We start from the raw sequence: 27339 nt of genomic DNA on the forward strand, positions 1-27339 counted from the left end.
GGTGTGCACCACTGCACCTGGCTTCCTACATGTTCTTTAAAGATTTTTTTTTTTTTTTTAGTTGTAGATGGACGCAATACCTTTATTTTATGTTTATTTTTATGTGGTGCAGGGGATCGAACCCAGTGCCTCACGCATACTAGGCAAGTGCTGTACCACTGAGCCACAGCCCCTTCCCTACTTGTTTCTGATAAAACATGTTTATGAAAAACAAGGCCCAAATTTACATGAAGAGGAAAAATTGGTTTCATTTTTCAAACCGTACTGTTAATTTTTTAAATAACGATAGCTTTATTTCTGCAGGCGGTTGCATCTTTGTATATATAAATCAGGGGGGAAACAACAAAGCTCTTTGTTGTTGTTTATTTTTTTGACTTTCCCATTCCAGGAGGGATGGGGAAGCCAGGTTTCCATCGAGATCTTTACCTTCTGGAAGTTCAGAGAAAATATTCAGATTTCAAAAGGAGAAGAGAATGGGGAACTAGCTTATGCTACGTGGATCTTTGAAACCTGGGGGTGAGGCATGTGCTAATTCCAAGAGCTTTTTATATTAAATAACCCAAGCTCGATACGCTATTTGCGGCCCCCCCTGTTCTCTGTGCAGAGAGAGGACTGAGCTGGATAATAACTCCCATTGGTGCGGGAGGAGGCTTCCCAGGCAATTCCCTTCATAGATGGGCAAGCAAACAGAGCGTCCTGCTTAGTAAGGCAACATGACTTGGGTGTTAGCTTTTTCTCCCAGAAAAAGGCCCGTGGTGGCTGGCTGTCTTTGAAGCGGGCGAGGCAGGGTGCCCTCAGTGCACAGGGCCAGCCTGCTTCTCCTTCTCGTCAGGACGGTCCAGCATCCTCAGCCTCTGCTCCAGCCTCTGCTTCCATTCTTCCCGGAGCCTGGGAGGGGACACAGCACACGAGGTCATCAGCACATTTGTCTCTAAAGCTGCTGTCCCTGCAGAGGGTTTCCTTTTTTAGGAATAGAAAAATAGGTAGTTTCCTCCCCAAATTTAATTCTTCCCGAATTGATATTGGACTTAACACAATTTCTATCACAGTCCAAGTAAGGCATTTCTGAAGCAGTTGACAAGCTGGTTGCAAATTGTCTGGAAAGCTGTGTGCCTATAGTCCCAGCTTCTTGGAGGCTGAGGCTGGAGGATCACTCTAACCTAGGAACTGGAGGCCAGCCTGGGCCATATAGAAAGACCCCATCTTAAAAGAAAACAAACAAAACACCAACAAAAAAACCCAATAATAATTTCTATTGTCTTAATACTTACTATAAGTTAATACAAATTAAGTCTTAATACTTAATTTATATTGTCTCAAAATCACTACCTGGTTTAATACAAAGCTGGAATCATTAGAGTGTGGCCTTGGCAAAGGAACAGGCTGGGGGGATGGCACACAATAGAATCCAGAAATAGACACTGATGTGGCTAATTGGTTTGTGGTAAGGGGCAGAGACAACTGAATGGAGCAAGAATAGAATTTTTAAAAAATGGGTGCTGCAACATTATTATACATCTATGTTTTAAAAAATGGACTTTGAATCTGCTGGGTGAGAATACTTTTCCTGTACCCCCAAAAGCATGCATTAAAATCCTAACCACCATGGTGATGGTGTTAAACTTTGCTTAATTATCAGCCTGGAAGAAAATGGGAAGAATCTGTAGGTGTAGGGGATTAGATAATATATACTTAATCTAGGAAAAGCCAAATGCAGGAAAAAAAAAAACAAAGAAAAGTTAGATTCACCTTAATTTTTCACTCTGATGAGTAACTCTACAATGAATGCAATACTTATGTTCTTTCCATATTCCAGTCTATTTTCCTGAGAGAGATTCCCATGGGTGAAATATCATAACTCAGAGGGGATAAATATTATGAAGACTCTAGGCACCAAATTGGCTCCAGGAAAACTTATTTAAGTCTCTGCTCAATATTGGGCCCAGGAAAGAATGGAAGGAATCTGGAGTCAGCCTGTTGTTTGGTGGTGCCCGTAGCTGAAGCACCTTAGCAGCCAAGGACTTTGAAATGTGGACAGAAGAATGAGGGACACAGGGGAACGTTCCAGGACCTCGGCCACCATCTTCCTCCTACGTTGACTTTAAATAAAAGTCAGTGACATTACAGTAGAGCTTGCCTGCTTGAAGAGGGGTGCAGAGCCTGGGACTGCTGCCCCCACAGTGGGAAGGTGGTCTGAGAAACAACCTGTCGAGCTTCTAGGACCTTCTATTCGGATGTCCACCTATTAGTGATTTTTATAATTATATTTCTTCACTGTGGTTATGAACTTGTCATTCTGTATTTTAATTTCTAATCAGCTTCTCCAATCTGAAGAATATCCAGCTTTACAAACTCTGAAAGGTTCTATAAAAAAAAAAAATCCTCTTCCACCTACATTGACTTTTGTCACCTGGATCTTTTACCGCTAACCAACAAGGTTTGCTGCCTGGGTGTGGCATTGAACTTGATGGACTTCTTAATATAATGTGGATTCGTTATTTCACAAAAGGAGCTTTGACTTTTACTTGGTCTGGTGGTCATGAAAACTCTTCACTCGGACATGGTGGACAACTGACGGGTGGCTATTGGAGCACTCCTGCAGACGAATGTGGATCTGCCCCAAGTCAGATGCCAAGGCCAAACTTCTTGTGGGCTGCTCCCGGCCAGTGAAGGAGCCCAGCTGAGCTCTGATTGTACGTCTATTCCTGAAGGAGCAGAACTTCTTTCACAGGTGACTTTGGCTCAAGGTCTCCCCAATAGTCTGGCCCAAGTTTATGAGGCCTGCATTGCTGTCCCCCAACCCTCCTTCCTTCCCTTTCTCCTGCATGGAGGTCAGGCCTGCCTCAGAGTCTGAGAACTCTTGCTACCTTCTCAGCCTTCCTCCCAGTAGTGTGCTGGAGCTGGCTTTTAATACATAGTCTGTGAGGGCCAATTATTATTAGATTTTTGAGTTGATTATTAAATACAGACTTTATTAAAAATAAATTATAGAAACTTAGAGTTAATTAAATTATATCAAAAGAAAAGATGATAACGGAATTCATCGCTTCCTAACTGTTTTTCATGTTTCCTAGTGCTCTGTGCTCTGCGGGTTATTGAGGCCTGGGGCCTCTGTGTGGTAAAGGACTGTACCACAGGGTGCTATGGCCAAGTGTCACTTCTGAGCTCATCTTCATAGATGGCACTGGTAACTTGACCAGTGGTAGGAACACTTGCACCACACAGATGTCAAACACTATTAAAAACAGATTTAATTTACTTTTTTTGTTCATTGCAGGACAACGATTTGGCCCTCTGGCCCAATCTAGACAGTTTTTGTAAATGAAGTTTTACTGGAGGATGGCCCTGTATGTGTGTGGACCTGTTTCGTTGACACATGGTCATCATTGCTTTCTCACTACCATGGCAGAGCTGAGTCACTACAGCACAGACCGTGAGACTTATTAAACCAAAAATATGTATTCCCTGGTACTTTTGAAAAAGTATTTGCTGACCTCTGGTCTACATTTAAGAGAGCCATGGGGGAAATTTGAATCATGCTGACTAAAGTTAGAAGAGTGGCACGTCTATAGCTATCACATTTGGAATCCAAAACAATTGAGGAAATGCTCTTTCAGAATTAAAAAAATTCATTATGAGCAATGATGTGCACTTGGCAGAACTGGATAGCCATCGAACACTTCTTTTTTGTTGGATTTTGTCAAATCATGCTTGCATTGCATGGTGGGCTATAGATATAAGAGGTTGCCAAAAACTTCCAAGAGCATGCTGGGAGAATCAGTTGGCTATACAGAATTTCCGGTAAAGATCATACGGCATTTTCCTGTTATTTGCAAGTCGTGTGCTATAGGGCCTTGGTATCGGTGAGATTTATAGCAGACATGTGCGTGGATTCACATGTGCTTCTCCCCAGAGCCAGTTGCTAAGCAGGGATCAGCACACCCCCGCTTCTTCCCATTTTTCTTCCATAGGTGCTTCCCCCAATAAATCTTACGCACATCTAATCTCGCCTTGGCCTCTGCTTCTTAGAGGACCTGAATCAACACATTTGGTCTGATACATTTCTTCTAGGACGCGGCTTAGGAATCTGGGATTCATAACACATTTATCCACTTTTTATAGCAGCCCTGCCACTATTTATTGCCAAACAGTGAAGGATTCAGGTTCCCATCTTCCCAAATGACCTTTAAATCCTAGTTTATGAATATTTAGACTGATTGCTGCTCCTTTTTGGTCAATATCTTTCATCGCTGTGTTGCTTCTGCTTAATTTTGGGTTCTCAGTAAACTGGTGAATATAAATGGAGCTTTTACTTTGCAATGGGGGTGGTCACCGTGAGGAAGATAATGCTTAAAAATTAGTGTATAGATTGAGATACGTGAGTGGAGTGAGAAAACAGGCACTAATGCTCACGAGGGGCGTTTTTACCTTCAGCCTAGAAATGCCTCATTTTTCAAAGGGAGGCCAAATCTTATTTATTATTTGCTGTTTTGGATCCTTCCGAGTTGTGCAGGAGTTGTGGCTCCTATCTAGAAACACAGATTCTCCTTGATAAGTATGAGCCTTAACTAGAAGGCCTGATGATGCTTGTGAAGGTCTTCGCCATAATTGTAATGTCCTTACTGGGAACCAGTAAGGATCAACTGGGCCCATCATTGAACTTTTTCTGTCATTTACCAGGCGTTAGACATCTGTGTTATTTGGGATCCTCTAAGAAGCAGATTTAGGAAAAACAAAGTGGGAGGAACAGAGTGGTTAGGAAAGGCCAGCAGCCTCCAGTGCTGGTCTGACGTCTGTGGAAGAGGGAAAGGGAACAGAAATGGTGGGGTAGATCTCTAGCAGTCAGAGAAATGCAAATCAAAACCACCCTAAGATACCATCTCACTCCAGTAAGATTGGCAGCCATTATGAAGTCAAACAACAATAAGTGCTGGCGAGGATGTGGGGAAAAGGGTACACTTGTACATTGCTGGTGGGACTGCAAATTGGTTCGGCCACTTTGGAAAGCAGTATGGAGATTCCTGGGAAAGCTGGGAATGGAACCACCATTTGACCCTGCTATTGCCCTTCTCGGACTATTCCCTGAAGACCTAAAAGGAGCGTACTACAGGGATACTGCCACATCAATGTTCATAGCAGCACAATTCACAATAGCTAGACTGTGGAAACAACCCAGATGCCCTTCAATGGATGAATGGATTAAAAAAATGTGGCATCTATACACCATGGAGTATTACGCAGCACTAAAAAATGACAAAATCATGGAATTCGCAGGGAAATGGATGGCACTAGAGCAGATTATGCTTAGTGAAGCTAGCCAATCCCTAAAAAACAAATGCCAAATGTCTTCTTTGATATAATGAGAGCAATTAAGATTAGAGAAGGGAGGAAGAGCAGGAAGAAAAGACTAGCAATAAACAGAGACATGAAGGGGGAGGGAAAGGGAAAGAAAATGGGAATTACATGGAAATGGAGGAAGAGCCACATTGTTATACAAAAATACATATAAGAGGCTGTGAGGGGAATGGGAAAATAAATAAGGAGAGAAATAAATTACAGTGGATGGGGTAGATAGAGAGGATGGGAGGGGAGGGGAGGGGAGGGGGGATAGTATAGGATAGGAAAGGTAGCAGAATACAACAGTTACTAATATGGCATTTTGTAAAAATGGGGATATGTAACTGATATGATTTTGAAATCTGCGTTGGGGGTAAAAATGGGAGCTCATAACTCACTCAAAGCTTATGTAAGAAATATGCTATGTCAAGAGCTTTGTAATGTTTTGAACAACCAATAAAAAAAAAAAAAAAAAAAAAAAAAAGAAATGGTGGGGTAGGAAGAGCCCCGTGGCACAGCCCACTTCTGAGAAAGCTCGGGCTGGGCTGAGTCTCTGAGTACACCCCGCCCCTCGGAGGAGCCCTGTCATGCAGGACTTGTGTGGGAAGAGCACCTGCCATGCCTAGTTGCTGGTTGGGGGCTGACCCAGGGGGCAGTGTGGCCTCAGCTCCGTCACCATGACGGATGTGGGGAGGTGGCAGCTGGAGGGTTGGCCAACTGTACTCCCCAAAGGAGCTCAGAGGGGGACCAGAACTGTGGCCGTAATATGCAAAGAAGAGAAATGAAAACAGCAATCCCTCCCCTCGAGGAATTTATGATCGACGGACTCCTTGATCTCCTAGTTCAGATCTCATTACTCCAGTCTTCTCTCCTGCGCTTTTGTTTACTATGAAATGTTGGATGGTGATTCTGCTCCTCCTCCTGCATTCTAGGAGGGAACTGGGTCTTTATAGTTGTTTTCCATGGTGGGGAGAGGGGGTTCTGAGCTTGATTCTGTGTCTTTCTATGTCACTACCCAGGTCACAGGGCAGAGCTCAGTCAATCAACACAGGCCAAAAAGCTTCCACATGCTCATCTGAGCAACTCCACTTACCAACCACATTTTCTATACTCGTTCTGGGTGACAAATCTACCTAAAAACGTCCTCTCTGCTTATCCTTTGTAGACTAATCCTTTTTTTTTTTTTTTTTTTTTTTTTTTTTTTTTTTTTTTTTGGTAGCAGGGATTGAACCCAAGGGCCTTTGACTGCTGAGCCACATCCTCAGCCCTTTTTTATTTTTTATTTAGAGATAGTCCTCAGCCCTTTTTTATTTTTTATTTAGAGACAACATCTCACTGAGTTGCTTAGTGCCTAGCTAAGTTGCTGAGGCTGGCTTTGAACTCATGATCCACCTGTCTCAGCCTCCTGAGCTGCTGGGATTACAGGCATGTGCCACCGTGCCTGGCTTATAGGCTAATTCTTGTGAAAAGTTTGAAATGGCGGTCTGGTTTGGCCAGCACATGAAGAGCAGGGGGTTTTGTGGTTGGCAGTGATAAGCATCCTGATGGATGGAGCTGATCACTTAGGCTGCAGAGCAGAGGGTGGGAATGGGCTCAGGATGGGCTTGATGTGTCCCCTTTCCAATCTCACCAGGTCTGATCACTATCCCACACTGACTTCCGCTAAATTCTGAAGACCTCCCTTCTTGCATTAAGACATTTCACTGAATGGCTGTGCAGTTTCTCAGTGATAGCTACAGGCTAGTCATGTAGCTTTACATGTTGTCGGATTTATCATCTAAACAGATGCTTTTAAAAAGAAAAGGGAATGAAATAAAAAGTTAGACTAGAGGGATGGCTGTGTAGCCGGCCCACCCCCGGCCCACCAGGGGGTCTGAGTGACCCACCAGTGCCTGACTATTCTCCCTCTGTCCCCAGGGGGTGGTTTGCAAACAGTTCCAACTTCTCCAGGGGAACCACACATCCACGCTGTGTTGCTAGACTCGATGGAACTAAGGGTGGTGTTGGTTCCAGTTCTGGAGCCACCTCCTTCACCTTGGGACCCCACCTCCAGAGCCTCTGCCAGATACACCGATCACCAGAGGAGATGGATCTCCAGCTCTGGCTCCCACTTCTGAGTCAAGGGACCAGCAGGCATGTGCTAAGCTTTGGCACAAGATCTCGCCAGGTTAGCCGAGCAGAGGGAGAGGGACACAGACGTCACTGAGTTTATCTGCTTTTCATAAGGGGCTGCTGGGAAATGTAGAGGCTTTTGTTTCCACCCTTCACGTCGAACATCTCTTGATCTTACAGTGGTGGTTTTGCCTTTTGTAGATGGAAGGTAGAATTTTTAAAAAAGTGTGTGTGTGTGTGTGTGTGTGTGTGTGTGTGTGTGTGTGAGGAGGAGGGAGAGCAGGTACTGATTGTCCTGGAGTTCAGGAGGCAGAGCCCACAGCGCTGAGGAGGCGAGGCACTGGGGTGTGCCCTCCCTCGGCCAGCACACCCCAGGACACGCTGGTTCTGTTAGGACAGTGCTCAAACCGTCTGCTCAGATCAGTGGGGATTTAAACAAATGTTCTGCCTTTCTGGTTTCAATTTCAAAGTATCTAGACTCTTCTGGGGCGATCTGGTAAATGTGGGATATGCGTGTGGTGTTTTGGTTTTTTTGTTTTAGCCACGTAGGTTTTCATTTGTTGGCTACTGGATTAAGAAGGCTTTAGGTTTTTCCCCTCTTTTAAAAATTTTTACAGTTGATAAAAGCATAGCTCCGGAAAGTGAGCCCAAGAATGGACCATAGAAAAGTCCTTTCCCCAGCTCCTCATGACCCTCCTGTTCTGAGCTATGCAGAAGGGACATCCACATCTTTAAACATCCATTTGGGGAGATGATGATGAATGTTGCATGATGGGCACATGATGAAGATTTATTTGTTCTTTGGTCACAGAAGGAAGAGAAAACTACTCCAGACTTTGGAAGTGGGTGAGCCTGGAGAAATAACACATTTGTTCTACAGACCACTGGCCATTGGTTGTCTTTTAAACAAATGACTTATTCTCCTAAATACACCATGGCATAGTGTCACTATGGAAACCTTGAGGAACATAGGAGTGTGCATCCTGCCATCCCTCCAACTAAAAATAACCTCTTATAGTATCTAAGCATATTTTCTTCTAATCTGTATCCTATACCAGCATATTATTTATATATATCTTGAGATCCTTAAAAAAATCAAATCATATCAGAGAATTTGCCTTTAATCCAGCACAACAGGGCTTCTGGAAAGGAAGTTACAGTACAGGGCTCAGTGAGGGGTCTGGTTCCTAGGGACTAGTGGTCCAGGACCACGGGAGAGAGATGTCCTCACTTCCCTGGGTGCACTAGCATGTGGCCCTCCTAGGAAGGCCTGATTTTGCCTGACAGGCAACCAGCAACAAGGCTGGCCTGGTGGGAAAGCTTGTCTCTGGGTATGGAAAGCTTAAAAACTGTTTTTAAAACTTGATGTTGATAGCCAGGTATGGTGGCACACTCCTCTAATCCTAGTGGCTTGGGAGGCTAAGGCAGGAGGATTGTGAGTTCAAAGCCAGCCTCAGTAACTTATCGAGGCCCTAAGCAACTCTGTGAGGCCCTGTCTCAAAAACCAAAAGTACGTAAATAAATAAAAAGGGCTGGGGATGTGGCTCAGTGGTTAAGCACCCCTGGGTTCAAACCTCAGTACCCCTGCCCCCCCCAAAAAAAGTTTAACCTGTCTGAATTGTGCATATTTTCAGCTCAGCCCACACTGGACAGATGCAGAAATTATGAACCCTATTGTCCAGCAAGACATACAACTATCATCCCACTGGTGAGTGGGCTTTTCCCACCTGGACAGAGCTGCTCCATGTCACCGCACACCTGAGAGCAGGTGGCTGGCCTTGTATTCATACACACACACACACACACACACACACGTTTCCCCACACCTGTGGAGAGGGTACCCCTGTGGCCAGGCAGACTTCTTTGTCTAGAGCAAGAACGTCCACCTGCCCATGGGGAAGGGCCACGTACCTGCCCCCCCCCAACCTTAACATCTTAACACTCTTACCGTCCTGGATGTGGGGTATTTTTATGAGACTGGCTTTGCACACACACATATATCTGTCAACATGCCCTGACATTTAGTGTGACCTTGCGTGTTGGGCACTGCAACGGTGCAGTGGTGAGGAGAGCTTTTTCCCTCAGTTCATGGAAATGTGAATGATAAGACTTCATTTTGTTTGCGTTTTCAAAAGGCTTATTCACTTCTGTGAGCCAATGTCTCTCCTCAGGGACACTCTGCCCTCCAAGGACTCTCTGGTTCTGCTGACATGGAATGCTTCAGGGCCAGGCACCCAGTGAGCATTGTACAGAGCGCAGACAGCCCTGCCCAGTAAAGAATCCCCTGGCCCTAGGTGTCATAGTGCTACAATCCCAGTGGCAAACGGGACAGACACACCTGAGAAGTCCTGGTGTGGATACTGGCAAGAGAAGTGATTGCATTAACCTTGGGTTTTAGTTTCTGGGTTATGTGATGTTTTGGCATCTTAAGAGGTTTGCTGGCTGGGGAGAGATTGACCCTCCCAGAACTGGCTTTCAAGATAGCAAAAGGCTCAGCCAATCTCCAGACCAACATTTCCTGAGGCCCCTTACTCAGCCCCCACACACCAGGCAGAATTTCCCCCGCCCTGGAGCCCCCTGGAGCCGAGGACCAGCTAGAAACCACTGCTACAGCCCAAGTCCAGCAGAATCATTTAAAGGAGTCCACTGTGCATTTCCCACCGGCCCCCTCCCACACTCAGGAGGCTCTGGCTTGGACTTTCCCGTTAGTTACTGACTCTGCCACTTGACCCTAACCCGGACAGACACATTCTGGGACCTGTGAGCCTAAGAAACTTCTTCCTTGCAACCCTGTTGTCACTTCCTCCTGCGGTACTGACGGTGTCACACACCTGGCCTCCTGCCATCCTGGGACAGCGGGTGATGAGCTAATGCAGTCCCCGCTCTTCACACCTGGTGGACTTCTGGGGAAACCTGTTGTAAAACAGCAATGGGGAGACAGACCACGTACTTTCTCAGGGCGCTCCTTCCCTGGCGATGCTCCTCCAGTTCCCGGTAGCAAGTCTGTTTGCTAATTTCCTTTTCCCAGAAGCTCTTGAGCTCTCTGCAGGTTTCACAGCAGAAGACTTCCCGGCGCACGTATTGATTGTTCATCCCTGAAGCAGAAGCGCAAAGTCAACCCAGCCCTTTCAATAACGCCACTTTAATTTTGGATGAGTCTGAAGCCGGCGGCTGCCAGTTACACGCTTTTTTTTTTTTTTTCCTGTACCGGTAGACACATCACACGCTCAGACTGTGAATCTATTTTCTCAGCTGCAAATGAGGATAATAACAGTTACATCGGAAAATGCTGGGAATTTTTTTTTTTTTAAATGAGCAATGTCTTGGTAACCCTGCCAGACGCCCTGATTCTATAGGGGCCCACCCCTTCCAGGGCCTCGGAGCAATGTTGCAATTCTGTGAACTATAGAAAAATTACAGTAAACGATCCTTTGATCACAGAAATTCAAATAAACTTTGTCCAGTGGGATGCAAATGATTCACCTATGGATATCAATCAATATTTCATCCACTTGTAAATTCATTTGCGTATTGCCTGTGTGTGTGTGTGTGTGTGTTGTAAAAAATTTCCTTTGAATATCAGTTGTGATATCTTACTAGTTTTCTCATTATTTATAAGTAAAATAAAATCTTTGGCATGTGTTCATTCTATACTTGGGCGAGAGTCATGATTTAAACTTTATTAAAATATCCTTCAATATTTATTTGGTTGTGTGTGTGTGTGTGTGTGTGTACATGTGTATAAAATGAGTAGATTATCAAAAACTCTGGCCAGCAGTAGTGACTCAAGAGGCTGAGGCAAGAGGATAGCAAGTTCAAGGCCAGTCTCAGCAACTTAGCAAGACCCTAAGCAATTCAGCAAGACCCTGTCTCAAAATAAAAATAAAAAAAGGGCTGGGGATGTAACTCAGTGGTAGAGCACCCCTGGGTTCAATTCCCAATTATAAAAGCAAAAACAAACAGAAAACCCGAACACAAAGTCGAACAAATAATAGGCAGTCAGTAAATGTTATATATTTTTTTTTTAAAAATTATTTTTAGTTGTAGATGGACACAGTATCTTTATTTATTTGTTTGTTTGTTTGTTTATTTATTTATTTATTTTTGTGTGGTGCTGAGGATCAAACCCAGGTCTCATACCTGCGAGGCAAATGCTCTACCACTGAGCTACAGGCCCAGCCCAAATGTTATATTTGTTTCCGTTCTTCCTCACACGCTGTTCCTTTGATCCTCACTGCCACCTGTTGAAATGCAGGATTCCCCACTCGTTGTTCGGATGAGGAAACTGAGAGAGACTTGCCTGTGACCTCATCACTGAAAATGGATGTGCCGGGTGGACTTTGCACCTAGGTCTGCTCATCTACATGGAGGATGCTCTTTGCCCTTTTGATCCTCAGCACAAGGAATGGCTACTGCTTTTGCAAATGGCTACGTCCTCAGCAAACTTGCTGAGCATCTCACGAGAATGCACGTGTTACCTACTTCAAGGTATTCACTTGGTACCTGAAAGTTGCCAGTTTTCTGGATCTTAGTGGCTTCGTCAGGCAGGTAGATGCAAAGAACTGCAAAACACATCTCTCCCTTCCTGCTGGTAGCACCTACTCAAAAGCCGAGCCTCAGTCCTGGCTGAAGACTGGGAAAGGAAACTGGTCCCTCTTCCCCTGCTACAAAGGCCAGTGATTCCGCACCAGCCGGGTCTCCCCGGGCCAGTCCAAAAGACTGGGTGTGGAGAGGAGTTTAAAATAGACTTCAGAAAAAAAGCCATGATTATTTAATAAGTACAACACATAACATTTATATTACCATCCTGTTATATTGTAATAGCACCGATGTCCTTGTCAGAGGGTCGGGGAAGCCTTCCCTGCAGGAATGTCCTGAGACAGGAAGAGACTCTGAAAGGAAAGCATCTGGTCTACGAATTCTATAAGATTCTAAAAGCCCACTTTCCTTATTCCTCTTCCTGGCCCTATCTTCTAATCATCTGGTAGTTTCTGTGGTCAGAGTTGCCCAGGAGCACGTGGATGGGTGTGGTGACCTGGGACTGCCTGGGTGAGGATGAGGGAAAGAGACCAGGGGAGCCAGAGAGTGCACTTCCCAGGTGCCCATCACCGGGGCTGCTCTCTGGGTAATTCCCACTTGTAACATAACCATTCTCCATTTCCCCCCTTTTTCCCCCATTCCCCGAATTTTTTGCTTTCTTTTTTAAAAGAATAGACATTCAATCTTTCAGAAGTTTTCCCTAATTGGTGCATTTTAATTATACATGGCAGTGCAATTCATTATGCCATATTTGAATTGCACATATCACAATTTGATCTTTTTAAAATTTTATTTAAAAGGTAAAAACCTTTTTTTTTTTTTTTTTGGTACTGGGGATTGAACCCAGGGATGCTTAACTACTAAGCCACATCCCAAGCCCCTTTTACATTTTTAATTTAGAGATAGGGGCTTGCTAAGTTGTTTAGGTCCACTCTAAATTGCCTAGGCTGACTTTGAACTTTGGGTCCTCTGGCCTCAGCCTCCTGAGGGATTACAGCTGTGTGCCTCCCAAACTATTTTTAATTGACCAGTAAAATTGTATGTACTTACCACGTACAACATGATATTTTGAAATAGATCTACCTTGTGGGATGGCAAAAACAAATGGAATAATGTCTCACTTTGCACAAGAAGAAGCTGATTTTCAGAGGCAATTAATGCCTCTGCCGAGGTCACACAGCTCGAGAGTGGGGCACTGCTCAAAAGGCAGAGCCAGCGCTCCCCCCAGCATACGGAGATGTCCCTGGAGAGAGGAGGCTTGGCTCTGTTGCCCTCTCTCAGGCGCTCAGAGGTCTTTCCTGTGACTGACAGACATGGAGATGTTTGTGACTTAGTGAGGTCGAGTTTCTTGGAGAAGCTTATTTCAATATATTCTGTGTTAAATGCCTTGAAGCATTTGATAGGGCTTCAGTATTCTTAACCAACTTAAAGGATCCCTTTCTAAATTATTATTTTCAAAAAAGACTGGCCTGGAATGGTAATGGCCCCTTTGGAGGCATCTCAGCTACTGAGGGGAGGTCAGAGAGGGGACGGGGTTTGGTACTTCCTGGGAAGCAGAAGTGCCCAATTCCAGGGCCTTGTGTGTCTTTCTAGCAGGGGCCTTGCCCCGGAACCTCTCTGAACTCCAGCTGTCTCCAGCCTGACCAAGACATCCTCCTGTCCTCCAGGGGCCACATGTATCACTTGTCTTCTTTTCTAGGCTAAAGGATTTGGTGCAAAGAATTCCAATAAATTCCTCATTACTGGTCATCAGAAGGAAAGCTATTAGTGGAAATAAATCAGATTTCATATTTTCACAGAACTGGGGTATTCATTGCTTGCCCTTTTGCAGCAGCTAGATTTCCTTGTGAGTTCGGCTGAAGCTCCAGGAGGAACTAATCTCCTCATTTTATGGCGTTTCAAATGACAGAAAAGAAAATAATGCTTGCTTTGAACCGAGAGGAGATTGTTAGATGTACAAATTTCCCTTTAAGTAGGCAAAAATAACACCCCTCTCATGCATGATGAAAATGCTCCTAAAAATTTCAAGTTCAGATGAAGTATCTGGCATTCCGAGAAAAGATGGTTTGGCCCAATAAGTCCTCATGGAAACGTTTTCCTTTTCTCAGTATTTAACATTTTAAACTGAAGAGTGTCATGGAGAAGGATGAGAGGCCCGGGCAGGAGCGCAGGCCACAGGTCTGCTCTGTTGGCGGGAAGGTGGGGTTGGGCGAATGGAGAGGATCTATCCCAGCAGGCCCTGCAGGTGCAGCATCCTGAGTCCAGGCAGAGTGCTGCCCACACAAACCCAAGGAGTCAATGGGATCGGAATGAACCCAAAGGAGGCCAGGCCTCGAGCTCTGAGGGATGGGCAGTGTGCTGGGCTGTTTCTGGTTCTCTTTTGGGCAATAGGCAGCTGGGGAAGGGAGAGGGGGCTGTGTTTCCTGAGGAGCTGGGTGCAGTGGCTGTGACCTTTGGGAGGACATAGGGAGGAGTCCTGAACTCACATGCCCTCAGGGGCCGGGCCAACCAAGCCACTGGGCCTGAGCCTCAGGGAGTCTCAGTGCACTGTGGTTTTAACAGGAGCCTTACATGGTGCCAGCCAGAGAGAAGATGGCTTTTCCCCGATGCAGGCTGAGAGCTGCCTGCCTGCGCCTCTTCGGGGTGCATTCTTTAACTTCAGCTTTGGCCTTGAGACTTTCTGGAAACCTCCTCCTTCTGCATTCCCTGCGGGGATCCCTGAACTACTCTGCTTTGCTTTGCAGCCTTCCTACCTCATTCCAGCAGCTTCTTTCCTCCTCTGCACCTGAGCAGACTGAGAAAGTCCCAAGGACTTGGCCAGACCCACTGTTGGAAGTGGAACTCTTCCCTCCCCCTAACCCCCGTCACCTGGCCTATGGGGGACATGCAGGCACAGCTGTCCTCCCTGCCCTCCTGCCCCACTCCCAGACCTGCAGGCTGCACCCTGGCAGCCAGACTGGTGAGGCAGCTGAGGAGGAGGGCGGCGGACTTTGTCACTTCTGTGACATTGAGTAACAAGCCCTTTGCTCACTCTGGGCCTCAGTTTTATTATCTATGAAATGGAGATTAAGAGTGATAACCTGGAGGAAAATGGCTCAGACATGACCTGCCCAAAGGCTGTGTGCTTGTCCCCAGGGAGCTCAGGGTCTGTTGCCTGGCCCCTGGCAGGCATTGACAATGCTGACTTGGACCACCACCTAATGTCCTCTCCTTGTCTTCAGTTTATACGCCATGTCAAACGCTTCGCTTCTGACTGACTCAGCCCATATTTAAGGTTTATTTATCTCTGTTGCTGGGCTGTCAGAATTAGAGAGCCTGAGGTCATGGGTATAAGAGCTTTCCCAAATTGTCCAAGGTCCAGCGCTGGATAGCAGACAGAGACGCCTTTAGCAAAGTTCTTGGTGGTGAGACTCGCCCTTGTACCACTTAGGATGTTGGATTCCTGGGCTCTTCGTGGTGAGGCCCTGTGGTCACAGTCACTGAGGGATGCTGGACATTGAAGAAGTGACTGTATTGCTAAAATGGACAGTTGCCACTTTGTTAATGACTGGGCTCAATCCTCTGGTGATATTACAGCCCAGTTGCTGGTTTTGGTGGAAACTGCTGGGAAACTTGAACTTCAACCTTCAGGATTATGACAAATTCTGTAAGAGGAAATACACTGTGACGCTCTGTGCTTTTCTCCCTCCCCTTTACATCTGTTGCTTGCCTTTATGAGCGGCATGGTGGTAGCTGGTATCTGCTGCTTTGGACCCTCCAGAAACAGAATCGATGGGAATTTTAGGAAAATATCAAAATAAGGCAGGAAAGAGGAATAAAGGGCATCCAGTTTTTCTGGGGGTATTGATGGAAAATCTGAGCTCTGACAATTGCTTTCTCTGTACCAGAGCCTGATCCAGGCAGAGAAAATCAACTCCGCGCCACAGGTCCCCGGGGCTGCCCCTGTTGGGGCTCAAGTGAGCGCTAAAAAGCATTGCTTTCTCCAGTCGCGCTCTCTGTGGGATCAAGAAAGAGGGAAAGCTGCTGTGAGCTCCTGTGGGATGGATCAGTTGTGTTTTTATAATCACAGAAATAAGAAATTCTAAAGAAGGGAGGCTTGTCAGCCGGTGGGGAACCTGAACCCTCCTGAGCCACTGTCAAAGATTGCAAGATTAAGCTCCTATTTTTTTTTTTTTTTTAACATGAGGATCGTTTCCAACTCAGGTGTCTCCATTCTGCTCTGTGCGATGGATTTTTTTATATACCCAGCTTCAGATCTTTACACTCACCCCTCCTAAGTTTCAGTTTGCGACTTTCAGATCCTGCGGTGTCTGTGGATGGGAGGGAAGAATTCCTCAGGTGAACCTTTGGATCTTTTTCTTTCCCTCCAGTCCTGAGATTGGCTAAGAATAGAGAATCTGTCTTTTGCCTGACACCCAGATAGCGGTGTTGTTCTCTGTCCCCAATAGCTTCAAAATCAAGAGCAGCAAATTTGACTGTAGCCGTCAGAAGTTCACATCCGTGAGTTATTCTGTTTATTTTCATAATAAACACTTCGGGGTACTGTCTGCTTTCCCAGACTCACTCAAATGTATCGGGTTTGCTGCATTTGTTTTGTTTCTCCAATTTTTATAAACTCTTGGGTAAAGAGAATGCTTTCTCTTAAGATAAACAGAAGGATAAATGCATTGGTATCAGCCACTGAAATGCAGCCTTGGAGCAATGACAGGGAGCGGAGGGGAGTCAGGGGAAGGAGCAGGCCTGTCCCACCAGGGCTTCAGGTACAACCTGCCTCCACTCTGTTACCTACCGGCTGGTGGGCTGCAGGGTTACTTTTATGCTCTTTGTTGAATACTTAGGGAAAAACCTCCCTTCTTCAAAGTGCTTTCCATCTCACCTTCCCATCTCACGACCCTATTCTTATCCTCCTTTTACAGGGAGAGTGGAGAGGCATGTCATCGCTCAATGTCACCTGTCAACTGTGATGGACTGGGATTCAAACCCTGCTCAAGTGAAAATCTGGCCAGCCAGAGAGACAGAGGGCAGCTCCTGGGAATTGCTGGGTAATACAAGAAACAGGTGCTCTTGTTAAAACTGCTCTGACCGAAAATCTAAGCTCCAAGAGCTGCTCTCTCTGTACCTGCACCCGACGTTCCAAGGTCAGGTTACCAATTCTTTATCAGGGCAGAACTGGATTAAGGGTTTTTTGTTGTTTTTTTTTTCTCCAAGAGTATTTTGTGTTATTGCATTAAAACAAATGTCTTTCCTCCTCTTCAGTACTTTCTGCCCAAGGTACTCACAGGTACCAGTTCTATGTGAACCAGTTTTATAAGAATCGAATAAACAAAACCTAGGGTCCTAACGCTAGCTCCTCCCCATCATGCACCAAGGCTGGAGATTCTGCCTCTGTAGGTGCCAGGGGCTCCCTGGTCTTCCATTTCCTCTTGGTGCACTTCTCCTCACATGGTGGCAATATGTTTAGGTCAGAAGTTGCTGGGTCCAGTTGCCAAGAGGCTACATTTGACGGTGGTGTTAAGACCACACACAGGGTTTCTCTTCCCATCCCACCTCCCGGTTCCAGGCTCCAGGGAATAAATCTCTCCCTCTTCTTTCTTCCTTCATCTGTACCCATGGAAGGTGAGGCGTGACGTGGAAGTGCCTCTCAGTTTAGCAACTTGCAAGAACACTTTTCTTTTCTTCTCCCCTCCAACTTTAGCCAGGCGATTTGCACTTAAGTCTTGATTCCCGCTCTACAGTTTTCCAATTAATATAATTAATATCCTTCAAAGCCATCTCAGATTTGGCTGACAGTGTATTAGGTCTTATGAAGAAGCTCAAGGGAAATAAAATTACCTGGGGCAATGTGAGTTTTGGGTAGCAGGAATTTTTAGCTAAAAGAAGACTTATGGGGGAAAAAATGCTTATACTGAACGTTTCCATAATAATTCAGTTCCTGGTTTTCTCTGGGATTCTCCTGAATACTGGGGCGTGTCATGTTTGGGTCTGGAATGTCCACCAAAGTCTCAGAATGATATAGGCGAATTCAGCCATGTTCAGAGGTGGGGCTTTGGGAGGTGATTGGTCCCAGGGCTCTGACCTCATCATTGAATCCATCCATTGATGGATTTATAGCTGAATGAACTCTTGGGAGGTGGTGGGAACTGTAGGATGTGGGACCTAATGGATCCTTGGGGACATGCCCTTGGGGACTATATCTTGACCCCAGGCCCTTCCTCTCTCTTTCTCTCTCTCCGTTCTCTCTCTGCAGAGTGCCAGGGTGTGAGCAGATTTCTCCTCCAGACCATTCCTCCCTGATGTGCCACCTTACTGCAGGCCACAGCAACAGAGCCCTCTGACCATGGACAGACCCCTTTGAAACCGTGAGCCAAAATCAATCTTTCCTTTTCAAGCATTTTGTCACAGGGACAAAAAGCTGTCTATCACAGGAGACACTGGTCATGAAGGAGGGACACCAAGGATTTTTAGGGAAGTCACTATGACTTTGGGGCCTTATGACCTGGAGGAAAAATTACTGAACCTTTCTGAAGCTTAATTTCTTTATGTGAAAAATGCATTGTTCTGAGAATTCAATGAGCTAATGTAGCAAGCAAAGGCTTCACATAATATCTGGCCCATCACCGTCATCTGTAATCCTATTAGCCACCTGCATTGAGTAAAATTCCAAATATTGTCTCATTTAATTTTTCAATACACTGTGATAGGCTTTATTATTCCTGTATTTGGGGACAAAAAGGAACTCTGGGAAGTAAGTGACGTTCCCCTTGTCCCAGGAATCTTTCCCAGGCCTGCTCAGTTCACAGTCCCCAGTCTGCCTGGACATGGGGTGTTGACATCACTCAGAAGTGACTCACAGTGAAGGACAGATCAAGCTCTGCAATTGCTAATTTGATCCTAAAAATCATCTCATTTAATGATATCGGTAGCTCGAGGAAGTGGGTCGTATGATCCCCCAGCTAGCAGACAAAAATCCAGGCATAGAAAGTTTAACTGCTTGATAAATCATGGAACCAGTCAATGCTGGCAGCGTCTGAACCTGTGCTGTCCGATGCCCAAGCTCCTGCCACCACCTCCCACGGTTTGAGCCACTTTCCTCATTCATTTAGGGGAAAGTTCACCAACCCCTGGAAAAACAAGGACCCATGAGCGCCTGTCATCACAGATTCTAATTACCCCAGGGTGCTCTGCGAGAGGACTGCTGGGACCCATCCAGGTCTCCAGAGTCTCTGCTCAGCAGAGATATGGGTGCCATGACAGGGAGGAGGGCCAGGAAGATCACCAGCATCAGAACAGTTGGTTGTTCGGGTCAGAAACGGAATTTCAAAATGTTACAAGGATCCATATGAATGAATTGGATGAGACTGGAATGTGGACATTGGCGGGATTGTACCAATGCTTGATTTCTTCAAGTTGACCACTGTGCTGTGATTTTACCAGAGAGTGACTGTGTTTGGGGTTTTACCAGAGGGTGACATACTGGAGTGTTTAGAGGGGAGTGAGGGGTCATGATGTGTCCCCTCATTCTCAAACGGCTCAGAAAGAACACAGAGGTGGAGAAAGCAGATGATAAAGCCAACAGGGGAAGACAGGGGCACTCGGGCTTGTGATAAATGGGAATTCCTTGAATTATTCTTGTAACTGTCATCTTAAAATTACTTCCAAGTAAATGTTAAAACAATAAAAAATTACTTTTATTTCCTTACAAGAGAACAAAAAATCCTGCTATTTTTCTTTCCTTCCCCACTTGCTGTCCAACCTCATAGGCAGAAGCCACTTTCTGTAACTACACGGTGGATATACTCTACCTTTTAAAACCCCTGGTACTGAGCAGTTGACTTTGCTAAGAAGAATGAGAGGCTTAAGAAATGGGTGAAGGGCATTGCCAAAGGACAGAGAGAAAGCCTGAAAGAGTTCCCAACAACCCAAACTGGAGCAGCAACACGAGTTACATGGTATTCGTTACAATCCAAAACATGAATCCAAATTGATCTAAATGACTGTGATCAATAAATGAAAGGAAAAGAACTATTGATTTCATAATTCCAATGAGAAGATGTAGAAGGAATTCTGCAGGCAGAATTCACCAATAAAAGGCAAACTCAGTGCATGAAGCATGACCTTTGCAGAGCCACGGAACTACACTTCTGAAAGTTCACTGATGCCTGGGCAGTGTTCACATGCAACTGGACCTTCTTCTACACCCGCCCCTTCTCTCCTCCCCTGGAGACAGGGATGACTTGGATTCCAGAGCAGAAACGAAGCCCACCTTCACCAGGAGGTCAGGGGTCACATCACTAGTAGTAAATATCATCCACATCACAAGCCCTGATATCACCCGATACTACAGAAAGATATGTCACCTCTGTGGTTCACGTCCCTGAACTCCAGAAAGCTCAGTCTCTTCCTGAGAAAATTACAGTCAAGCTCAAATTCTGGTACATTCTATGAAATTCCTGATCACCCCTTATTAAAGGGTCAAGGTTGGGGCTAGGGTGTAGCTCAGTGGTAGAGGGCTTACCTAGCAGGCATGAGGGCCTGGGCTCCAGCCCAGCACAAAATAGAACAGAACAGAACAGAATAGAATAGAACAGAACAGAACAGAACAGAACAGAATAGAATAGAATAGAATAGTCTAGACCAGGTCATGTAAGATAAGGAGACACTGCAGACCTGTCACAGATGGAGAAGAGGAAGCAGACATGGCCCACCCTGGCTCCACACACTGCAGTAAGTGCAGCCTGGTATTCTGGACCGAACCCCAGAACAGTTTAAAGTGCATTAGTGGGAGAAGTGGGGAATCTGAATAAAGTCCACAGTGAACTTTGTCACTTGCACCAGTCTTCAATTCATGTTTTGACAAATGTTCTGTGGCTCTGCCAGGTATGAACATTGGAGGAATCTGGGTGATAGATAGGTGGGCACACTCCGTGCTGTCTTTATAACTTTCCTTAAATGTGAAATTATTTAAAAATAAAAAGTATATTTAAAAAAATGCTCTAAGAAGCACATGCATCTTCCTGACATCACGGACAGGTGTGAGTTATGGGCTGTTCTCTAGCTGAGGAATGTTTTCAATGCACACAGAGATACCATGTCCCAAAGCCACTGGCCCTGTGCAGTCTGGCCCTACCTGTCATGAAAAAGAGGCCTGGACTAGGAGTTAGGAGACTTCTACGTCCATCTGGCCAAGTTTCGTGAATGTCCATCTTTCTCATGTGTCAAATGGAACCATTCATTCACAATACAGTGCAGTTGTTTAACCAGCTTTCAATTGAAAAAGCTGCTCTGGGGAATGTTTAGCACCCAACAGAATACATGCTTAATCAAATCTTGAGTGTGTGTGTTTATATATATTTATACATTGATTATCCACATATCAAAGGCCACAAACTCAGAAGCTTAAGGGTTCTCTGGCAAATTCTAGAATGTGTGGCTCTCTCCAAAGGAGACGTTGCCACTCAGTGGGGTTTGGTCCCAGTGTTACCTGATATTCGAGTTTTTCAAAAGAAGATAAAAATCCTGATTTTATTTTCCCAAAAAGTGTAATCTCCTTATTTTAAAATGTTGCTAATGAATTCAAGATATTTCAGAGCATTGTGCTGAACATCAGTCAGAACCCTGGCCTGACGGGGCTTTGTGTGTTCAAGACAAAGATGCCTCTGGGTTTGTCACGGGAGCAGAGAGCTCCTGCCCAGGGCTGAGCTGGACCAGGAGCCAGGGCTGGCTCTCTGTGGCTTCCACCCCTAGTCTTGTCCCTCAACTAGACTCTCCACTGCCCTGGGGCGAGGACCTTGCTTAACCCACGGCCTTTCCTCAGTCTGTCTGTTGAGCCGGGAATTTGTCATTCCCCATGCTGACACCCCTCACCCACTCAGTTAAACTTCTCCAAAGAATCATTTCACCACAACATTTTATATCCTTTGACACTTCTTAAAAGGGAAGTAGGCCAATAATTCGAAGTTTGGCTGAAATATTGCTTCTCCTCTCCCTGGCTTCAGTCTGCCAGCCTCGTGGTTATGGCTGTTCCTAATCAAGGCCATCTTTTTTTTTTTTTTTTTTTTTTTTTTTAAATCTGAACAGAAAATGGACTTTTATCTCTAAAAGAGTGGGTGCAGGCCAGGTTATGACCCCACCTCACTGGATTCCAGAAGCTTTAGTTTTAGTAAGGGACGATCTGGAACACAGTCTCAGTCGCACTTCTGAGAGTGGCGTGCAGGCAGAGGTTCCCAGTCCCACCCCGCAGCTGGATTAGCTGAAGGACACACAGCGAGACCCTCAGAAACGCTAGAGGCTGCAGAGGCAGATCCAGGAGGAGGCTGCAGGGGGCGGAGCAAACGCGAGCTGCCCAGAGCCGCGCCCGTCCTTGGGCGAGGTGATTGACAAGAGTCAAGAGCTGGAGACTAGAGCTGGAGACAGACAAGCAGCTTTTGTTTTTTAGGGTAGCCCCCTCCCCTTTTTTTCTTTGTGTCGTGATGGTCCACGGACCTGAGGATGCTGCGAATATCATTGCATGCCATAATTTATTCCATCTTTCTTGTAAAAAAAAAATCTCCAGAATTAAAAAAACAACAACAACAACAACAACAAAAAAAAAACATCTCCAGAATAATTTGGTTAAAGGATTAGAAAGTTTTACAATATTAGCAAAGATGCTCCTTCAAGATTGTATTTTAAAAGAGGTAAATATGCCCATAGTAAAATCTTAAAAAAAAAAAAAAAACACTGAAGTATATAAAACGAAAAATTTAAAAAAAAAATGTTCTCTCTACATTGCTGCCAGCAGGACTTCCCAATAATATCCACTGGGAATGACGTCTTGTTAATATGTCCATTTTAATGAAAGCATATGAGTGCATACCTATGTGTATATATGAATATATGTATTCTATGTTTTGGAAGCAGGGCTGAACTATGTGTTCTGTTCTGAATTTTGCTTTGTTCACTTAAAGTATTTTCTTAGGAGCACACGTTGTTTTTCGTGGCTGCGTTATCATCTACTTACAGATATGCCCTACTTTATTTAATCGTTCCCATAACAGTGGGCATCTAACTCCTGTTGTGGTCTATGAGACACCTTCAGAGGGAATCATGTTTTGTTCACATGCTCAAGTCTGAAGCATCACCTTCTAGATGGATAATTGCAGGGCAGAGTCATGAACTGTTTTCTTCACAATTCCGCATGGCCCTCTGCAGGCATGCACGTGCAGTTATGTGAGTGTTAAAGTCGATGGTGGACTTGGAGGGACCCCTTTTACAGAGGCACTTTCAGTTTCTTCCAAGGCCGAAAAGACCAGTGCATGGATCTTCCTCTTAGTGGAAAGACACAGCATAGAGGAAGGTCATGTGCTAAGGAGGGTGAACCTGAACCTGTCACTCAAGACAGACCCTGGACAGCTGCTGCTGCTTGAAGCGTATTTGTCAAATTAATACATAAATGAATCACATCACGACGGTGCTTATAGAGAGGCCATCAAGATGTGCCTCAATGCAATGATGCTTCAACCATGAAAACCCTTCATCACTTGAACAAATAAATTTCACCTTTAACCAGTTTAATTGCATTCTTATGCTAGCAGGAAAGACATGCAGTTTGAGGTATGTAAAAAGAAACGTTCAAAGTTCTGACAGCAGAGAGGTATTCCACCGGGCTAAACTATAATTTCTATTTCTCCTATTTTCTTTGAGTGGTATTTGGAGGATAGTTACCATATTATTAATAATGTACGTTTTTTTCTTAAGTACAAGTTTAAATGCTTTTTATTTTATTCAGTTTGCTTGGAAATTTTCTTTTTGTAGATTTTGGAAGCTACTTTCCTTTAGTCTCCCTGTCTGTGAATTGAGGCTCATCCAGGTCCCTCTGGCTCTGACAGTCAGGAAATCACTAAATTCTAGGGAAGAATCGGTACCTTCTAAATTACAGGGGCTTTGAGTTTCACTTTCTTCCCATCCAGATGAGGATGTCTAGTTGCCTTGTATATTTGTGAAAGGTAAATATCAATAATTAGATATGCCTTTAGCCATCAGGACTGCAGGGGATAAGAGTCAATTTCTTTGCATCCCCTACAGTGAAAGTATTTTTTTTTTCTAGACTCTGTCCCTTGGGATAATTAGTCCTATTTGCAGTAGATCATTACCAATTTGGAAAAGTCTTTATTCCAATGGCGATTTACTTGACTGATTAACTTACGCTTGAAGACTACTAGAATTCACTCTTAAATAAATTTTAAATGACTATCCACTTAGCCAAACAACATTTGTTGAAACTTGACTTTGTGAGGCTCCAGCATTTTAATCTGTGTAACAAGGGACTGCAGAATCACCAGTTGTATAAACCAAAACAAAAGCAAATTCTGCCATTTAATTTCCAACGTCTCAGGCTACTCACTTGATAGGGACCCCAAGTTAAAGATTAATCCTCCTGATCACCAGCTTCCTGGCTTATAATGGGGTCCAGCACCTCTAATACATGTTTCTTGGGAGTCATCAATCAGCATGGTATATTCCTTATTTTGATTAATCTCAGAACCTTCTCACTGAGATGGACCCTGATTTCTGACTCTTTTACATTCTTCAACTTGAAATTCAGCATCACTGACATTTAGAAAAAGATGGAAACAATCAAAGATGGAAAAAAAAATCTTTTGGTTCATTTAAGTCACTCCCAACTGGTTCCAGGATAGGAGAAAAGTGAGTTCCAGGGGCCACCAAAGGCCACATGTATAAGGGGCCACGTCCATTTCAATTTCTAACCCCAAACGTGAGATGTTTTCACACCTGACAACATACAAGCTCAACACACCGTACCTCAAAGACGAATTTGCAGGTGACTGATCTCCTGCTAGGTGTGGAGGAGGGCAGGTGTCCCAGCCCCGTCCTCTGGTTTGAGAAGGCCACAAACGCAGTCCTGAAGTCTCATGCTGTAGCTCTTTATATAGAGACTGGAAGGGGTTACAGAAATCCTTCAGCCCTTCAAGGTCATTTGAGCCAAATTAGTAGCAGAATCAGATAATATCTTTCCAGGGACATTGTAGCCTTCCCTTGTGGTGAGAGATGGCTCTAAACAAATTCCATCTCCTGCCACCCCACCCTCCCCAGGGCGGACGGGCTTCTGTTCTGGCAGGATCATGAGTGCTGTGCCTTGGCCTGGACAGGGGAGATGGTTTAGAACATGGACTGGATTACCCATGCGCCTCGTTCCTCTGTGACTGTGAAAACCCAGCCTCTGCCCCTTGGTGTGTAAAGGGACTGGAACGGTGGGATGAGTCTTACTTGGGTGTAATGTTACAGGAAGACTTAGAGGCATCTTGTTCTTGGGATCCATTAATCCTTGAACAGAATCTGGTGATGACATATCACGGCCTGCTCAGCTGGGAGCAGGAATTGACCCCTGGTGAGTGTTTTCCAATAAAATGCATCCAAGTGAGATCGACTTCTCATTTTAGAGTGGCTCTTATCTCATTATGGAGGAGCACATGTTGTCCTCGGGAAAAACATTTAGAATACTCACTCATCTGGGCCCAGAAATAGCTCCGGTTTTCATCAAATCCTTTGACGAGGCTACTAATTGCAAACCCATTACTTGGTTCAGCGGGTTATAAATTTATAACTTATATTACACATGACAGCCTCGTCTAATATTGATGTTCAGATTTTATCTTGCTGAAGTGGTAATATTTAATGTTGAATCTGTGAAGGTATTTTAATTATCCCATTTACTATAATCTAGATGCCTGATGTAATAGCAGAACCAAATTTACAGATGAGTATTTTTTTTCCATAAGCAGAAAGAAGAGTTAGTTCTGAAAACTTTTTGCAGTGTACCACCTATGTATAAAAAACAATTTAATGAGAAAAATTCAATTAAAAATGTTTCCAAGGAATATATTTAAAACCACAGTGGTGAGTTATATCTATCTACCCATCTATCTATCATATACCTCTATTCATCCGCCTGTTTCTATATCTATATGTCTTTCTGCTTAAGAAAATGTACTGAAACTGCCAGGTGTGGTGCTACACACCTGTAATCCCAGCAGCTCGGGAGGCTGAGACAGGAGGATCATGAGTTTGAGGCCAGCCTCAGCAATTTAGCAAGGCCCTAAGCAACTTAGTGAGACCCTGCTTAGAATAAAAAAATAAAAAAAGAACTGGGGATGTGACTCAGTTGTTAAGTGCCCCTGGGTTCAATTCCCCAGTACAAAAAAAAAAAAAAAAAAGAAGAAAAAGAAAAGAAAAAAATATAAGTATATAGTAAACCTAATAATGAGAACATAATAGATCAAAAAAGACAGCATGACCCATATTGGGATTTTTCATGTGAAAAAAATGAACGGGGAAGGAGTGTTGTGTTGCATGAGCTTAGGATTGGTTAGTTGGACCAATTTGGAGGTCTCTGGGCTATGGGGGTGTCTCTAGCTGTCTGGTACCTGCCCTGAGCAGATTTAGGGGTGTGTGAGCTTGACGAAGGAGCTGGTGTAGAGGTGGGCTCAGGGCTGGGTGGTTTGCATACTGAAGCAGTCCTTACAGGGAGTCCTTTGCTGTCCCCAGGGACAGGGCCCCAAATGCTAAAGCATCAAGACTATGGAAGACAAGAAAGCAGTCACACAGTCTGGGTGACTGAGGGAACCCCCCTGGATAACATCTCCCTGTTCCCTGCTGCTTCCAATGTCAATGGCATGCCAGTGACACCCAAGGCCCAGGGTGTCAGTCCTGCAGCCCGGTCTGCTGGGGCCTGGGTGCAGCTGGTGACCGTGAGTGGGCAGAAGATGGGGGTGAACTCTTGGCTGGGCTGAGCTGGCTCTGGGAGCCTCCGCCCTCTCCTGAGGACCCCGCACCTTTTCTTCCAGTTCCTCCAGTTTCTCCTGACAGTTATCCTCCCAGGTCGAGTCTCAGGGGACTTATTTTCATTCTCAGCCTCTGCTCTCTGTTGATGGTGGCAGTGGGAGGCACCCGGGTGACAGAGGAGTCTGGGGGCTCTGCCCTGCCTGGCCTGTGACCTTGGGGGAACTTTCATAGGGTGCATGTGTGATTTTTTGTTGTTGTTGTTGTTCCAGAAAAGAAGTTTTATAGCTTTGCTCAAATCCTTAAAGGGCTCCAAGACTCTAAGAGGTTTGTCAACAATAGCAGCACCATGGGATATATAGTACCTTCTAAGCACGACTTTACACTTTTTATGAGTATTAACTTTTCTAAAAAAAATTCTTATCCAACTTCCTGAGGCACAGAAATAACCCTGGTCACACACTGCAGATCAGGGGTCAGCAGCTACAGAGATCAGGACAAATCTAGCCCACTGCCCTTTTCTAAAAAATTAATTAAGCACTTAATTTTATCATCGTAAAATACTCATAAACA

General features: G+C 44.9%; 1 protein-coding gene across 1 annotated transcript; it reads right to left on the bottom strand.

Moving 5' to 3' along the window:
- Positions 1-299: 299 nt before the first annotated feature.
- FAM240B (family with sequence similarity 240 member B) lies at positions 300-24862 on the bottom strand. Its single transcript, XM_081263222.1, has 3 exons — positions 24790-24862; positions 10400-10544; positions 300-888 (listed from the first exon to the last, which is right to left on the bottom strand). The coding sequence occupies exons 2-3, from the start codon at positions 10540-10542 to the stop codon at positions 795-797; spliced, it is 237 nt and encodes a 78-aa protein (XP_081119348.1). The 5' UTR covers positions 10543-10544; positions 24790-24862; the 3' UTR covers positions 300-794.
- Positions 24863-27339: the final 2477 nt, after the last annotated feature.

The sequence above is a fragment of the Spermophilus citellus genome, assembly GCF_964194105.1.
Source record: "Spermophilus citellus genome assembly, chromosome: 12".
Classification (NCBI taxonomy): domain Eukaryota; kingdom Metazoa; phylum Chordata; class Mammalia; order Rodentia; family Sciuridae; genus Spermophilus; species Spermophilus citellus.

What these genes read in the sequence shown, in the direction of transcription:
- FAM240B (XM_081263222.1), bottom strand. Translation starts at nt 10,542, where the DNA reads ATGAACAATCAATACGTGCGCCGGGAAGTCTTCTGCTGTGAAACCTGC. An exon ending in GGAAGGAGCGCCCTGAGAAA is followed by an intron (nt 889 to 10,399) that starts GTACGTGGTCTG and finishes GTCCCCTCCCAG; the next exon opens with GCTCCGGGAAGAATGGAAGC.